General features: G+C 42.1%; 1 protein-coding gene across 1 annotated transcript in view; it reads right to left on the bottom strand.

Annotated features, from left to right (window-relative positions):
* The window catches only part of Niban1 (niban apoptosis regulator 1), a 148,430-nt gene that overhangs the window by 66,189 nt on the left and 63,821 nt on the right, over positions 1–18,420 (bottom strand). The window contains exons 2-5 of the mRNA XM_020177066.2: positions 17,246–17,376; positions 14,370–14,501; positions 10,577–10,691; positions 5,879–6,046 (exon numbers count right to left, since the gene is read on the bottom strand). Coding sequence (XP_020032655.1) covers positions 5,879–6,046; positions 10,577–10,691; positions 14,370–14,501; positions 17,246–17,376 — 546 coding nt within the window. The remainder of the gene's footprint in view (positions 1–5,878; positions 6,047–10,576; positions 10,692–14,369; positions 14,502–17,245; positions 17,377–18,420) is intronic.

Here is an 18,420-nt window from a genome sequence, read left to right as displayed (position 1 = left end):
ATAACTATTTGGTTTAGGAGAAGTAGGAAGTGGGTGAATATCAGTGGTTTCACCGAAACAATACTGCGTCTGACAGACCGAAAGAAGTTTTCAAATATGTCTCCATGGCAACATGGCTGCAGACTCCAGCTGTGCCAGTGGGGATGAACTTAAACGGCTGAGAGACAGTGTTTTCATTTAACCTCTTCAGTCCCAACTCAGGTGGCTTTGGAAACGTCAAGCCATTTAATTAAAACCAAAGTATAAAGGTATTTTTTTTTCCTGGCATTATTGGGGTTTGAACCCAGGGCCCTCGCTTGCTAGGCAGGTTTTCCACCACGTGAGCCACACCCCAGCCCTTTCTAAGTTAGTTATTTTTTAGATGGGTATGTCAAGTTTTTGCCTGGGGTCATCTTGGACTGTGACCCTTCCACCTGTGCCCCCCATGTAGCCGGAATGACAAGCACACACCACTGTGCCCATCTTTTTTTTTGTTGAGATGGTGTCTCACAAGTTGTTTTTTTTTTTTTGCCCTGCTGGCCTTGAGTTGTGATCCTTCTAAACATGCCACCTGAATAGCTGTGATTATAGATGTGAGCCACTGAACCTGGCCTGGAGGCTCATTTTAGATCAATTATTTTTTAAATATTCCAACCCATGTGGCTCATGAGCAATGCAAAGTTTTATGCAAATTGTATAATACCATATGTGGCTTCCTTTTAGACTATACAAAATTTAACCAGAAAACGAGCTATGCTATTTATCTTCAAAGCATAAAATTATATGGTCACATATAGATGGTAGACAAAACACCAATGTCCACTTAGATAATACTACTTACCAAAAAAACAGTCACATCCCAGGTCTCAGGGGACCTTAAGTGAATAGCGCCAGACTTCCTGCACTCTGGGTCATGCAACTATATCACACGAGTACTTTGATTTAAAACCCACGTTTAAAATGCTCAAGAGATGAAGTTTTTGTAAGGTAACGCTGAGAAACAACAGAAGTCAAAGGTCAGGTGTCACCTTTGATCCTCTGTCACTAATTAGCTGTGACCTAGTTAAGCCTTATCTTAAATAAACTCTAAAGGGATGCAGTAGGTGACCACAAAGGTCTCTTTCTAATTTAGGGTTTTCTGAGTAATTAGCAAAGACTAGAAAGGGAGAGGTGATAAGAACATACTCACAAAGAAATGAAGGGAACTATAATGTAGAATATTGGCTATGTGCTGCAAAGAGCACAGGCCAAACTTCAAGAAGGAATGCAGGCCAAGAAGAGAGACTCCTTCAAAAGAATTTTATGTGAACCATCCTACTAAAGCAGGAAACTGATATCTAATTTTATTGTGTTTTTGTTTGGTTTTTTTTTAAATATCCAGCTATCTATATTTCTCAGAAGTTTTAACCACATTCCTATAACTACAATGACCACATTTTGCAAACTAAAATTCTGAGTAACAGGACTGAATTTTGGATGACAAAACTGGCCTAGAACATCTTGAATTGGTATCAGCTCCATTTTGTGGCAGCACACAGCCACAACCCTCACCGTCTCTAGTCAGGGGCAATGATTTGCAGTTGGGACAGAGAGCAGCAGTGACTGTAGGCAAAGGTCAAGTAGTGGGCTTAATAGTTAGCACAGTGGGTAGGAGTGAGATGTTCCACTAAAGACTAATCTTGTGAGGTTTCTTACGCCTGCTCTTTGAAGAAGTGCCAAAACTAAACCAAACCAACACACACACCTCTGTGTTCCTTAGGAGTGCAAATAATCTTTGAAGCACTTAAAGTCTGTTCCATTTAGATCACAAATCTCTCTCCCTGCCCTCGTCTATCTTCAGACAGCCTCATTGTCCAAGAATGGGTATGATCAGGTCCCTTTTTAGTGTTAAATATGTAATACCCCTTTACTTTAAGGACCAACAGGAGAAGAGGTCTGGATTCAGAATGGAAGGACTTGAACATTTAGAACAATTTGGACCCAACGCTCCTGGGACAAGTGGGCCATGGCTGCATTTGAGCACTAGCAAATGCATCCTGGGAATCCCAAGTGGGACCAACAGCAGCCCAGCATCAGTGCCAGAATATCTAAGACCCAGTTCTCAACAGAGAAGCATGGTGGCCTCTGGGCCACTAGAGAAATAAATGTCAACAGCAAACTTCTGCTTGCTTGGGGTGGAAGACAGCAGGCTCCTTGCAGCCCTCTTAGAGTTTCTGGCTCTAATCACAGTCATAGTTTTACATCTACTTCTAAACTCTTCTGGTAAGCATGGAAAAATGTGAACTGGCTGGTTGAGGAAAACTCCTACTGGTTTATTTAAGATCATACAATGAGTATCAGGTAAAGACTGGGACAGAAAAAGTGATTCAGTAAAGATGGTGGTGCACTGTGCCACTGAATACAAAAAAAGAGGCAAGATGAGAAAGAACCAGGAGCTCATCAGCCCACAATAGCCAAAGATTGCTCCCCAAGTGCTGTGATGGTCTATGATTCTTTTTTTTTTTTTTTTTTTTTTCATTTTTCTTTTATTATTCATATGTGCATACAAGGCTTGGTTCATTTCTCCCCCCTGCCCCCACCCCCTCCCTTACCACCCACTCCGCCCCCTCCCGCTCCCCTCCTCAATACCCAGCAGAAACTATTTTGCCCTTATCTCTAATTTTGTTGTAGAGAGAGTATAAGCAATAATAGGAAGGAACAAGGGGTTTTGCTGGTTGAGATAAGGATAGCTATACAGGGCATTGACTCACATTGATTTCCTGTGTGTGGGTGTTACCTTCTAGGTTAGTTCTTTTTGATCTAACCTTTTCTCTAGTTCCTGGTCCCCTTTTCCTATTGGCCTCAGTTGCTTTAAGGTATCTGCTTTAGTTTCTCTGCGTTAAGGGCAACAAATGCTAGCTAGTTTTTTAGGTGTCTTACCTATCCTCACCCCTCCCTTGTGTGCTCTCGCTTTTATCATGTGCTCATAGTCCAATCCCCTTGTTGTGATGGTCTATGATTCTGACTATAGCTCATGACTACAGCCCAGGAAGCCATGCCCAGTTGTTTGCATAAACACTCAAGGAGGAGCAAATGGTTACTGGACAGAAGAATGTGCCACACAGGACAAGGCCAATGTAACTTTCTCATAGTCTTAGTGCCTTTGATGACATACTAGAGAGCAGAGCTAGGGTTGGAATCGACTGAAATCTTCCATAAATGGTGTCTAAATGCAAGCTACATAGCATCAAAAGCTCCCCAGAGAAATTCCTATTATGTACAAGGAAGGGGGAATGCAGCAAGTCCCATCTGGCTGGTCAGTGAAACATCACAGCTCCTCAGTTTGGTGCCAACTGCATGTTCATACTAGACCAAGGCCCTAAACACAGAGGTGTCAAGTGTATTCAAAAATGATCGAGATGGAGCAGGCAGTGTTGGGCAATTCCCAAAACCACAAGGAAATATATTAATAATCATTTTTATTAAGTCTCTAGTTAAGAGTCAATATTATGAATGGTACTCAGAGTTGCTATAGCAAAACAGAGTGACATTACCTTTTTCCATTCGCCTCTGACTGATACACAAGTTAAAGACAAGAAGTGGCTGAAATGCGTCACCAGTGACAATCACTCTGTAGGCCTGACAGTCTTGAGAGAACCTCTAAATTTTAAAGCAAGTGTATGGTAAAATTCACCAGAGTAGGAAAAAAAAGGCACTTGGATGAGGTGACTCAGCTCAAATGTCACCTGCTCATAGATCTTCCTGATAAGCTTAACGTTCTGTACAGGTGCTCCTTGATTTGTCATGGGGTTACATCACAGCAAACTCACCATAAGTTGAAAATGCAGTTAACTCTCCCTCACCCATGGAACATCACAGCCTAGTATGGCCTTCCTTAAACACACTCAGCATACTTGTCCTAGCCTATGGTTGAGCAAAATCATCTAACACACTGGTATAGGGGCTTGAACTCGGGGCCTTCACCTTGAGCCATTCCACCAGCCCTATTTTTGTGAAGGATTTTTTGAGATAGGGTCTCACAGAACCTATGCCCGGGCTGACTTTGAACCGTGATCCTCCTGATCTCTGCTTCCTGAGTAGCTAGGATTACAGATGTGAGCCCCAGTGCCTGGCACCTAACACATTTTATCATAAAGTGTTAGATATCTCTCAGACACATGCAAGTGGGTGTTTTGGATGAGACGCAAACCACAAAATATAATATTTAAAAACTCTAGGTATACACTACACGGTAAAGTATTGATAGTCACCTCTCACAATCATGGGGCCAGTTGGGAGCTGCCACTCACTGCCAGCATCCAGCATGGGGAGAGAGCACCATACCCAGAGGTATATCATTTTGGCACCAGCATCAATTGGAAAAACCCTAAGTCGAGCCACTGTGGAGTGGGACCATCAAGACTCCCTTCTTTACTAGGCAGTGACTTCTTGTTACTCTTTACCACCGTAAACTAGATAACTCTCAAACTAGAATTTATGGGTGCATTTGTCCCTCCTTCCTGGTTGAATTTAGACTCCCCAAGAGAGGAACTCTGCATGCTTCATTATTCTGTTCCTAACACCCCAACAGAGGCTGGCACAGAGTAAGCACAGTGGTATTCAACTGGATGCCTTTCCAATTGTCACAGAACACAGGATTCAGTTGTCTGTAACTGAAGGTTTAAAAAGTGGAGTCCAGAAAAACCAGCACTCACATCAAAATGTCAAAAACACCACATATTGGAATGAAAAGTCTCTTTTATTACAGATGGAATATTAATTAAATTCATATCTAGAGGCAAAGTGGTCTGGGGCAGTGCCACTTCAAGAGTGGCCTGTGGACCAGTAGCATCTGCATCACTTCACAGTTAGGGAGAAAAGCAAACTGCAGGGCCCAGCCAGGTGCCGGTGGCTCACGCCTATAATCCTAGCTACTCAGGAGGTAGAGATCAGGAGGATTGTGGTTCGAAGCCAGCCCCAGGCAAATAGTTCAAGAGACTTTATCTCGAAAATACAAAACAGGATTGGCAGAGTCTCAAGTGGTAGAGCGTGAGGCTCTGAGTTCAAACCCCAGCATGGCAGTCCCTGTAAATCAGAATGTCTGAGGGCAGAGCACAAGCATCAATGTGTCTTAATTAAGTTCTCTCTACCTATGGTTTGGGGTGGCATTCCCCCAAAGGCCCATGTGTTAAAAGACATGGTCCCCAGCCTGGGGACACCTGCATATGTCTATGAGGTATCCAACACTTTACGATTAAATGTGTTAGATGATTTTACTCAAAAATGCTGAGGGAGTGGAACCTTTAAGAGGTGGAGCCTAGTGCAACGCGTTTAAGGCAATTGGGGTCAGCCCTTGAGGGGAGTATGAGACCCTGGCTCCTTGTTCTCTTTTACTCCACAGCCATAAGGTGGCAGCTTTGCTCTACCACAAGCTGTCACTGAAAATTCTCCACTGACTCACCACAGGTCTGAAAGCAAGGGACCCAATGGACCGGACTGGAACCTCCAAGACAGTGAGCCAAAATAAACCTTATTTGTCACAGTAATGGAACGCTGACTGACACAACTGCTAACTGGGAAACAAATATTAGATTTCAATGAACTAGGCAATTAATTTTAAGTGACTGTTACTCAGAAATAAAGTGGAAATCGATGAGAGATGTTCTTGCTGACACACAGGTTAGAAACACCAGGAAAGGGGGAGGGCTTACATGCAAAGTGACGTGCATGACTAAACAGAGTGGTGGGAAGCAGGGCAACCACTCCACATTTAGCTTCCCTGAACTTTTGCTCCTGTGTAGCTTCCTGTCATTTCCCTGGGGCAGCACTGTCTGCAGCTGTAAGAATCAAGGTAGCAGATGACTGACCAGGGCAACTCAGAAAAGGCAGCCCCTCGGGCAGGAAGGAAGCTGGAACGTACCGTGGTTCAGGTGTCTGATACAGTCAGTCAGGAGGGCACTGAACCTCTTCTGGTCCTCAGCCTGGTGGAAGCAGAAGTAGCCATGTCTGAGGAATGGCTGCCACAGGTACACCGGGAATGCCTTGGGCAGGACCACAAAGGGCTGAGAGCTCTCCTTCTCACTGGAAGCTAAAGAAATATTGGAGACACAAATCACTTTAAAACCATGTGGCTTTTGTCTTAGATACTTATTTCAGGCTATGGAAGTCCCCAGGACAGCACAGAATGGAAAGTCTGGGCTCCTCTCCATGCTTCCACCAGTTCCCCTCCAGCACATGTCTCCTCCAAAGACACATCCACAGTCTCCGAACACAATTGTGTTCAACTCCTCCTGCGGAACACATGGCACACAGAGCTCACCTTCCCACTGCCCCCTGCCCCCCCACCTGTGCATGCTCACTCTCCTCCCCTGCAGGATCAGGCTCTCCCAGATCTCCTCTCCTCCCTGTCACAGCCAAGCAGCACTTGCTGCCTCACCAACTGCTATTCCCACCTCAGTCCGATTCCTGTCCCATCAATGTCTGATGTCAACGTGACTGCACTGCCAGCTGATGCCTTCTTTATTCACTGTCCTTTAAATCTGACCTGAAACATCTGTTGCTAACAGCCCCTCCTTTTGGGAACATTCTCTCCCCTTGACTTTCAGGAGCACCTGTCTTTCGTGTTTCCTTCATGCTTTTTTTTTTTTTTTTTTTTTAATATTTCAAACAACATGAACCTAAGTGGAGAATTATTTTTTTAGGGTGGAAGGGCTGTAGGGTGCAATGGACTATGATGAAGATAAATAAGATCAAAGTACATTATATGCACATGTGGAAAGGTCAAACAAAGAAGCCTGTTATTTTATATAGTAAATCTTTAAAAATCTTTGTCGCCTTATTGGTTGCTCTGCTGCTTTTCTATGTCTTCCTGTTAAGTGTTGGTGTTTGCCCTGTTCTGCACTGGTATTCCTTTCTGGGGTATGCTCTTCCATTCTCCAGCTTTTCCTGTGGCTCCTGAAATCCATATCACCTGCTCCTCCTTCCTTTCCTCATGCTTTCCCATAGAAAATTCTTATTCATCCTTCAAATTCAATTCAGAAGCCAGCAACTTTGGGATGTCTTTGCCAGCACTGGAGATAGAGATAGAATTGTATGGTCCCTAACTTGATCTCCCAAAATATTGTAATGACCCATTTCTACATCTGGCACCCACAGCCGGGGGAGGGAGGTGGGTTGCAGAGTGAGATGAGCTTCCCCACTGCCCTGGACTGGGGGCTTGTAGAGGATGGGGACCATATCACATCCTTGGATCCTCAGCCCACAGCACAGTCATGGAATCCAGGAGACATCTGACTTCAGCAAGTCTAAGGCCAAGAGAATGTTAGAAGCCCTAAAAATTGAGAATTTGAGGCTGAGGATGTAATTCAGTGGTATGGTATTTGCCTAGCATGTTCATGACCCTCAGTTCAAACCCCAGCATGAGAGAGACAGAACCCCTATCTCAACCTTATTCCTCTCATGCATTCTTGTTATATGACACTGCACTTGGTAAAAAGCTCCAACTTAAAGCACATACAGAAGGAATAGTTCTGTGCTCCCAGCCTACAAAATGGGCAGCAGTTTCCAGGAGAGAAAGGAAGAGGCACTTGGGAGACTAAGGCAGGAGGATCATGAGTTCGAGGCCAGCCTGGGCTATATGGTGAGACCCTGACTCAGGAAAAAAAAAAGTAAAAAAGGCTAGTGAAAGTGTTAGCACACCAAGAAATGGGTCACATCACAACCATAAGGGAGGATCCAGAACTGGGTCAGCTACAGGAAAATTGATAAATCAGAATTGGCTTAGGTAGACAATAGTTTTCTTGGTGGGTATGTCTAAGAGACCTGTTCCATTGTCCAGGAATCTGAGAGTTTATTTTGTTTATTGAGACAGTTTCTTGCTATGTAGCTCCAACTGGCCTCAAACTCTTGAGTGCTTGGATCACGGGCATGCACCATCATACCAGCTGGGAATCAGAAAGTATCAGAACAGAATGCACTGGGAGCACAGGCTGCAGCATATCGATGCCTTGCACATAATAAAATAAGAACGAATCAACATAAGAATGAATGGGTGAATGCCAATTTTAATATCTACTCTCTCCTTCTTTCTCAGTAATAAAACCTCTGACTTTTTAGGTTGGCAAGTGACAGCATAGAATAAAGACTATGCACATGTTTCCAGCTTTCCTTATAGTTTTGTAGCCCACAACTATTGGCCAATGGGATATAACCTGAAGCGGTTTATGAACTTTCCTGAAGGCATCCTTAAAGAAAGGAGATAAGCTGGGCGCTGGCAGCTCATACCTGTAATCCTAGCTACTCGGGAGGCAGAGATCAGGAGGATTCCGGTTCGAAGCCAGCCCAGGCAAATAGTTTGCAACGCCCCATCTCAGAAAAACCAATATAAAACAGGGCTGGTGGAGTGGCTCAAGTGGTAGAGCACCCCGAGTTCAAATCCCAGTACTGCCAAAAAAAAGAAAGGAGATACATCCTCCTCCTCTTTTTTTATTCCTGCTATCTGGAATCAGAAAGCTATGGCTGGAGGTCCATCAGCCATCCTGAACTTTGCTAATAAGGGCCAAAACCTAGAAATAAAGGAGGAGAAACCTAGAAAGAGCTTGAGGCCCTGAGAAATTGTGGATCTATCACACCAGCCCTGGACTAACACTCATGCATCTTTAGCAAGATAATAAAACCTTGCGGATTTAATTGGAGGGTGTGTGTGTGTGTGTGTGTGATTGTTGTGTGAGGCAAACCAGATTCCAATAAAATGCTAAAAAAAGTAAATTTCTCTAGCAAAACATAGGGCTATTTTTGATAACTCACACTAACAGAACACACCATAAAGAAGACATTTATTTATAAGCCTTTAGTGCTTTTCCTTAAGCAGATTAATTCCTCCCAGCTTCATGTTTCAATGTATTCTCTCTAGGAGAAACAGCATCAGTGAGTCCTGATTAACATAGTTTTGTGAAACAGTTCTCACCCTCTCCAACATGTCAACAATTTTGTACAAACACCTGAAGCCACATTGACTCCTTGGATCTATCTTCAGTAATACCCATGACATTCCCTCCCATTAACCTCTAGTTGTCTCTCACTTAACCTTTTACAACTTTCCACATGCCTTTCTTCTGAGTTGAGTTACACTGCTATCACAAATGATCCACTATGGAATATTCTATTTTTAAGAGTTAGAAGGCCACACCACACAATAAAGATAGTCATTGAAATGCCCCAGTGGAAAGCCCTGGGCCAGCAGGCATTAGTCACACAAGTCTTGTGTTTTGTCTTTCTTTTCATTCCTTCTGATAGGATTTCATCAATGAATCATATATTGTCCTGAATGATTTCACTGGAAAGTTCTAGAGAGATCCTCAAGAGTCAACATGTTGGAATTCCTATTTCTACACTGGGGTCTACAGCAAAGATGGCAGATAAGTAGATGTTGGAAGAAAATATAAAATGTAAGAATAGGTACAGTGCACATAAAGTGTTGTTTTAGCTTGAATTACGTTAGTAATAATTTGTTCATCTAGGTTTACGGTCCATGTACTAGTCCTATAATTGTGTCATTAAAAACACTGTGCTGAGAATTCTGCACCAAAATGACAACTGATGATATGATGATATTTTTCTCCATAAATTTTAATGAATTGTGCTCATTAATAAGAACCAGGGCTGTCTTCAAGAAACCAAGTAATTACTGTGTGGTGTGATTTACACAAAGCCAGATGGAGTTATTACATCCCACAGTTCATGAATCTCTATGAATTGCCCTATTCAGTGTATGCATTACCCATCGCTCTCCCTACATAAAAATAAGTGGAATGAATGAGAATCAAAGGACATTGAAGCTGGGAAGATCCTTTTCAATTTTCAAGTGTAAAGCCCTGTTTTAGAGTTGGAGAAACAGAAACTGAACACAGCTGATAAGTGACAGAACTACATCAGACTCCAATCCCCAGTTCTCAGGTCAATGCTCTCACCACAGCAGCAGCAGCAGCAGCACTCAGCTTTATTTAGATAAGTGAATTAATGCAATGCTTTCTTTTTAGTAGCTATGTTATGTTTATTTAAAGGATCTTTGTGTGTGTGTCAGTTTATTGTATATTACCCTGAAAGTGGAAAGATAATAATCCCCAACACATTCAGACTTGCTTACTGAAAAACAGGATTGTACATTTCACACAGAGTCCTACCTGCTTATTTCTGCTGCTCTGTGTGGTGCCATCAAAGCCTGTCATATGTTCCCAAAGTTTCAAGATACCTGGCCAATAACACATTTTCCATGTGCTATAGAAATCCCATAACCAACTTGTATTACTGAATGGGGTGTGAAATAATAGGAGCGGTATTATGCTTACCTAAATTAGAGAAATTACATCTGTGATTTGTCTATGAGTTTCTAGTCCAGAGCTTATTAACCTTGGAATTACTGACATTTTTCTGCCATATAACTCTTCACTGTTGGGTGTTGTTCTGTGCATTGTAGGAGGTTTAGCACAGCACTGACCTCTACCCACTGTGAAATGTCCCTGGAAAGCTAAATTCCTCTCCCCCCATTAAGAACCACTGGTCTAGCTAACCAAAGCAAATTGAGGAATTCTGCCTTGAAAAAGATTGCTCAGCAACTCACCAATGGGGTCTGGGAAGTGCCTATCAGATAATATGTTATAGTCATCTTCTGAGGTTAACACCTTGCCACCAGCAGGAAGAATTCGGCTTTTAGGAGCAGCCCCTTTCTGATAAGCCTAAGAAGAAAAGACATAAAAATGATTAAGTTTGCCCCATTTGGATTTTTGAAAAATATCAGACACATTAAAATAGACAGGTCAAGACACATACACCTAGAGACAGCATTCCCTACACTATTGTTAAGAGTCACAGATTCAAAAATATGTGTTTTGCATACCTGCTGTTTACAAGGTAATGTTTAGTCACACAAATGTGTGATGGTCCCAACATGGTAAATCAGAGTCTTAAACTCAAGAAGATTCCTCGTAGATGTGTTCTCAATTGGGGAAAATATAATCGCACTGACACCCACACAGTCTGAACCAAATTTACCATTTCCACCCTAATGCCTGAAGCATTCTGATAACCACAAGAGTGACGATCACTGCACAAAATGCTGGTGGCTGATGTGGGCCATGTACAATGACTAACGAGACTGTGGAACGCGTAACTGTAATGATGGTTACCATGGAGTTTCATCAACATTAAATGCTGCCATGATAAAATACGCCACCATTTTGCCCTCAGATATGACTGCTGGGGATGGAAATGCAGTGACATCAGAATGAATTCTGGTCCGCAGACAGGAAGCTCTGTTGCCTGAGAACCATGAAAGAGGCAGAGAACATTGCTAAAGTAGTTCAGACACACCCATAAGGACACAAATATAAGATAAAATTTAAGAATGTGCATCTGATGGGAGGACTTAGGTCAGGACAAAATTTGGAAAAGGGCCACTTAAAGGCAAGTTGAGAACTGAAATCAAGAAACTGTGGGACCCACTAAGGTACACACTTGGAAAAAACTAAAATAATGTTGATCTGGGCAACAAACTCAAAATAACAGTAACACATTCTATATCCATAAGATAGTGACTGAAGGGACCCAAACTAAACAAACCCACCGATATCTAAGAAGCATGTTTTCATACTTGTAAGAACTACTAATCAACTGCTCAAAAACGTGGAGGACCCAATGCGTAACTGAAGAATCTAAATTAGAATGACTGTGAAAAAGTGTAGAAGCAATTTGATTCAGACCAGATTCAAATGTGCTTTTTGGTTTTAGCTATAAGAAGCCTCAGTGTTGGCTTTTGTAAACATATCATTCAATCTTCAAAACAGCACTATGAATTACATATTATCTTCATTTTAAAAGTGAGAAAACTAAAGCCCAAAGAGGTCAGATAATTTGCCAATAGCCCAGTGGTCAGTAAGCGGCAAACCCAGGATGCATACTGGCACCTGTCCTAAGCAAGTACACAGGAGTGGTGACTAGTTATCAGATGAGACAGAATGCTTTGACATTCCTGCTTAGTGACCACCATGCTAGACTCTCAATAAAAATCACAGGCAAACCAGACGCCAGTGGCTCACACCTGTAATCCTAGCTACTCAGGAGACAGAGATCAGGAAGATCGTGGTTCAAAGCCAGCCCCAGGCAAAAAGTTAGAGAGACCCTAGCTTGAAAAATCCCATCACCAAAAAAAGGGCTGGTGGAGTGGCAAAGCTATAGATCCTGAGTTCAAACCCCACCAGTGCAAAAAAAAAAAAAAACCCACAGGCAATGCACAGGTGCTGAATGTCTAACTCTTAGATGTAAATTTTTAAAATGCTTCTATAAATAAAAAAACAAGATATTATTAAAATTTTAATAATGCCTATCCTCTAAATATCCAAGTGAGTTTTGGAAAATATTTGATCATTTTCAAATTTAGTCATCGCATTTTAACGACCTGAACAAGTTAGTCGAAAATAATGAGCAAAGAAAAGAAAGCAGTATAATCCGTAAGTTGCAAGTTGAGGGGGCAGGTTTTTAAAAATGAAGAGATAAAGTTTGATTCATAAAGAAGTTTCAGTTCGTGTCAAATGTAGTGAAAATCTCCATAAATCTAGGAACGAATTGTACAAGTATTTCCTCAATTACTTGTAGTAATCTCAGCAACTACAGCTCTTATTGGCTCAGCCACAGGCCTGGCCATAGGCTAAGTGCCCGAATTAAATCCATTGCTTAATTCTCACAGCAATACAACGACAAAGGGATCATGAAATCACTCTGTTTTATAGATGAGAAAACTGAGGCTAAACCTAGGCAAATATCTAGTAACTGGCAAATGCATGATTCAAAGCCCATAATAGTAACTAACCATTAAGATACCCTGCCTCTTCCTCAAACTTCCCTGAGAGGCCACTGTAAGAGGCCATTGTATAAGGTAATTTATTGTTGTTGTTATTATTATTACTATTTTATTAGTGGTGGTGGTGTAGTGTATTGGAAATTTGCTTCCGAGTGCCAATGAAGTGTTAAGTGAAATCCTAATATAGATAAACAGAGAAAATACTAGCTTAATCAATGTTAAAGAAAAACAAAAGTCTATCCAAGAGAGCAGTTGAGACTTGCCAGGAGCCTGTGAAATAAGTCTTTACTATATTTTATTCCTATTTGTTATCAGAAATGAGAAGGAGGGAAAGCTGGTAGCTCACGCCTGTAATCCTAGCTATTCAGGAGGCAGAGATCAGGGAGATCGTGGTTTAAAGCCAGCCCAGGCAAATAGTTCAGGAGACCCTGTCTCAAAAATACTCATCACAAAAAAGGGCAGGCAGATTGGCTCAACATGAAGGCCCGGAGTTCAAGCCCAGAACCACAAAAAAAAAAAAAAAAAGAGGAGGAGGAATCTCTGGGATCATATGACCTAATTCTCTAGCTTAATTGAGGCCCTGAGACAGTAATTCACTTGTCCATGAGTTCACTTCTAGGTGGTGGCAGAACTTCGCCTAAACTTTAGTCTTCCAAATTCACTGCCCCATGTACTTTGCCCTAAAGCATGTTCCCTCCCTAACATGACTAAAAAAAAAAAAAAAAGAAACCAATTAGGAGCCAGGCGCCAGTGGCTCATATCTGTAATCCTAGCTACTCAGGAGGCAGAGATCAGGAGGATCTCAGTTCAAAGCCAGAAAGTCAGACTGGGCTTGAGATAGTTCAAGAGACCCTATCTCAAAAAACCCATCACAAAAAAGGACTGGTGGAGTGGCTCAAGATGTAGGACCTGAGTTCAAACCCTAGTGGGAAAAAAAAAATTAGGAAACATGAAAAGCTGAAGTCCTCCCCGTTGTAGACATTTTACATACATAATCTCATATTTTCTCTACATTTTAAAGATAAGAAAAATAACCAGAAAAAAAGTTGAAATGAAAAAAAAAAATCCCCAGAGGTAAGTGGAATAAAGTATGAGAAGTGTTCTAACTTTCTAGGACTCCTGGCAAATTCAATCATAATCTCATTGAATAACTAACTCCTCAGTCATTTGTCACACATGCAAGGTTTACAAGTGGGAAGAGGGAAAGCATCAGAAAAACCATTGACAAGGACTGTGAGAGTGACCCATCACAGGGAAGACTCCCCAAACACTGGTCACTCAACATAGGCTTCTATTTTCACGCTCACCTGCCACCACCTGCTCTAAGTCTATCTTATACACTAGACACAAGCATTTGTCCAATTAGCTGCTCCTTACCCAGAACCTTGTACAACTCTTGGCAGACAGCAGACATTAGTCAATAAATATCCACTCACTGAAATGAGTACCTGAAGAGTGAGGGTTTACTGAATCAATCACCAAGAACAAGGCGTGACAATCAACCAGTCAATGTTTCTAGAATATTGGACGCATCAGTGGTAACAAGGACGTATCTTACCTCTTTGTTCTCATAGCTTTCCACAGCAAAATCATTTTTAACCACAATGTATCTGTCTTTCCATTTCTTTACGTCTTCAGCAAACTGTGAGAACTCTGCTTCGTACAAAACAGTTCCAGGTTCCAATGGTGGCTTGAAGAAGACGGATGCAATTAGCTTTCACAGCAAAAGATGCTACCTCTTTACCACCCACCATTCATGCTATTACTTGAGGACATGGGGAGACTGTTGTTTCCTCCTCCCTGCCACAGTTTCCCCTTCCTCCTCAACTGTGGCAAATATTTGACATATTTGGGTTCTTATTTTCATTTTTCTTTACTCTGCTCTAGGAACAGGAGCGTACGGCAGAAGGGATTAATGTCTTGCATACATATGGCAGTTAATAAGTGCCTGAAACTGTGGGAGAGAGAGAGAGAGAGAGAGAAAGGCAGTACTAGTATAAACTATGGACATCTTCCCCAACTGCCTGTCATGCATCGAGGCTAACACCTGAAAAACAAGAGAGTTAGCTGCCTGGCTCCCTACTCATCACACCTTCAGGGACACTTCAAGAGCCAGTGCTCAATGGCTTCTCCAAAAGCCATGGGGACCCAGGTTATAAACACTTCACCCATTCCCATGCTCCTCCAGGAGGCCATGTTTGTTTAAAGAACAAGGAGGCATCAAGCCAGCAAATCTCACTTCTACTTCTTGTATTTAAAAGGCTGTCATCATTCACCTCCATGATACATGCACCATAGAGATTCCTCCATTGGCTTTACTGTGCAAGGCTAATTCCCATCCTGCCTTATTATCTCAAAATATAGGAATAAGCTTCTTGTCTTTTACATGTCACTAGACTTAATTTATTCTCCTTTTATTTAAAAAAAAAATAGTGCCTTCAGAACTTTCCTCTCTACTTTAAAGCAAAAATTTACATGAACCATACAGAGGAGAAAGATAGGCCTATTTCTTTCAAGAATTGTCCCAGGGATGAAATAAATTCCCTTCCGAACTCCAGTGCTTAAAGCTGTGCTGACAGATAATGAGACAATCTCCTCTCTTCTCTCATTAAAAGAGAAAAAAGGACCTCAGTCCTCCCTTTAAACGAGGCTGAAACCACAGTTCTTAGGTGCAGCTTTTCTCAAATCTGGGCCACTTAATAAAAATGTGGCCTCATCCTAGATTTACTGCATCAGAATCTCAGGAGTTGTGGGCAAAATTCACATTTGTTTTGCTGCCTTGAGACAGGGGCCTTTGTTACCCAGGCTGGTCTTAAACTACTGGGTTCAAGCAATATTCCTGTCTCAGCCTCCCAAGAGCTGGGACTATAGTCACACACCCTGGTCAGAATTTTCCTTTTTAGCAAGCTCCCTGAATTTTGAGTATCACTGTCTTATGGGGATAGACATGTTATTCCCTGGCTATCCATGCTCTTAAATCTACTGGGAAACTCAACCTTTCAACAGTGTTTGATCCACTTATCACTCATTCCTTCTTGAAACATCTTTACTGCCACATTACACTTTCCTGATTTTTCTCCAACTCAATCGGCTGTTTCGTCTTGTTCATGTGGCTGGATCCTTCTCTCTCCTCCTCTGATTTCCAAATGAGAGTGGGGCCTGCACCCTGCTTTCTTTCTCTGCCTATGTTCTTCCCTCGACGACACCCCATAGCTTTCTACTGTTTATTCACTAAGAACTCCAGCATCCTCTCTCCTAAGTTCCAGATCAGAACATCCACTCACTTATTTGATATTTCCACTGGCGTGTGTCAAAAAAGCATCTTCAAATTTAACATGGCAAAGGTGAACTCATGACTCCTGTTCACCCTAGTGCTTCCTTCTCAGTAAAAGATAACTTCACTCATTTATTTGCCCAGGTTAAAAACCAAGAAATCATCACATTTCTTCCTTCTTCCATTGTCTCATGGCAAATTCTGCCAGCTCTGACATAAACACCTCCTCTCACAACCACCACCACCGCCCCCAGCCTGCTCTGGCTCATGCTCCTTTGCTTGCATGGTTACCATATCCTCCTTGCCAGTTTCTTGCATCCCTCTTACTGCACCCCTCAGTTTATTCTTTACTGAGAGGCCAAAAGATTAAAATTCTATGTCACTCCAGTGGGATTTCCCATCACACTTAAAACAAAATCAAAACCCTTATCGTGGCCCCAGGTGTACAGGCTGGTCAACCCTTTCCATCTCTCGAAGTGCTCCTGACAGACTCACCTTCCCAAAGACTGAGCCTCAGGGTCTTCTCAGTTTCTGGTCCACCTATCTCTTCCCATAAGAATTCCCCAGCCTGCTCTCATTTCTTTCTAGCCACCTCAAAGGCCATCTCCACAGAAGGCTTCCTTCCCCAACAACTTCTTCAGAGTGAAGTGACTGTTGCTTTATTTTTCCTTGTAGCGTTACCATTGCCTGATACCCATTTGTTTGTTTATTGTCTCTCTCCTATGCTTGAATATAAAATTCAGGAAGGTAGCAAATTTCTTTTATCCCCCAATTCTTGTAGTCTGACAATTAGGTACTAATACATATTTTTGAGGGTGAGGTTGATTATTATAATGGAACAAAGAAATATTAATAAGTTAGGGAACTCAATGAAAAAAATCTTTTTATTTTTTGATTATCATATTACTGCACTGGGGGTACAGGAAGAAACACTGAATAAAATTTGAAACATGTTAGTTTTCTTTTTATATGAGTCACACCATCAGCAAGAAATCATGCATAGTCTAACTTGCAGGCAAATGGGAGTTTTTTGAGCATGAAATGATTTCACAGTAGAGTTTTGTAAACTGCCATTCAAATCATTGTTTGTCTCTAAAGTATTAGCACTAGGAAGCTTTCTTTAGGGAGAGAAATGTGTGAACCAAATGGCCATGGGTTACCTTGCTCTTCAGAAACTGGGACGTTACGTCTCTCTGCTGTTCTACTTCACTGCGGACATGATTGCAGAAGGCCACAGAATACTGGCGATTATAGTATGGACTGAAGTTTTTGATAGCAGCCTCAGTTTTTCCTGGAAAAGTGTGAAAATTAAAATTTTGAAATGTACATCTCACAGAATACACATCAATTTACGTAATTATTTTTGGTGTGTATTAAATTATACACACTAAGGGGTTTCATCATGACATTCCCATACATGCGTATAACGTGCTTTGATCACGCACAGTAGTCCCCCCTTTACTTTTTATATAATTCTTTATATAAATACCCCTCCCACCTCTCTAACACCAGTGTTTCCCAGGGACTTGTTACCAGCCTATGTTCTCTGAGGATGCCAACACATGTTGCTCGTGCCTTGATCTTTCCCCCACTCTGCATTCACCCTGAGACTTTGGGGACCCTCAGGACCATCCATCCAATAACCAGGAGGGGTTTTCTTCAGTAGGCCTTGTACCCATTGTCATCACCATAAGCTTGGCCATCCTTCTAGTTCTTCTAAGGACTCTCTCTTGTCCTCTCTCTCCACTTCAACTTGCTCTATTCTCCTCTACTGCCAGACCTCCGACCCAAAAGTAGTCCCAGGGTCCCCTGTTTTAATCTTGTACACATAAATGGAGGCATTTTTCTTCTCATCCTTGAGAATCTTCCTCTAGTCTTGAGAGCCTAGATCCTGGATAAAACCAACAACCTGTTCCTCTACTTGCGCTCCTATGCTTCTGGTCGAAAAGATCTTTGTGACTCAAAGAATTGTATTTTTACCATGAGGAAGACTCTTAAACTCTTGTTAAGAGTGTGGAGGCCTGGGTAGGGGACCCAACTCTAATTGTGAGACAGAAGCCAGTTATCCAACCTCAGACAACTCACTCAGCTCTCCAGGCTCCAAAGCCCTTGACTATGAAGGAGAGTGCTCATTAATCCACATTTTTCTTTGAATGAATGACATTGAGGTATAATCACAGAGGCACCACTGCTTCACAACAGTGACCAGCAATGCCAGGTCTGCCGGAACCAGCAGTGACCAGGTCTGCTGGAACCAGATGTAAATTAAGCAACTGACTACATAGGGCCTGGAGTTGGGAGAAGAGGGACAGTTGGGTGCTGAAAACATTCTTGT

Source organism: Castor canadensis, chromosome 11 (assembly GCF_047511655.1).
Source record: "Castor canadensis chromosome 11, mCasCan1.hap1v2, whole genome shotgun sequence".
Lineage (NCBI taxonomy): Eukaryota > Metazoa > Chordata > Mammalia > Rodentia > Castoridae > Castor > Castor canadensis.
This window is presented reverse-complemented; position numbering and strand designations above follow the sequence as displayed.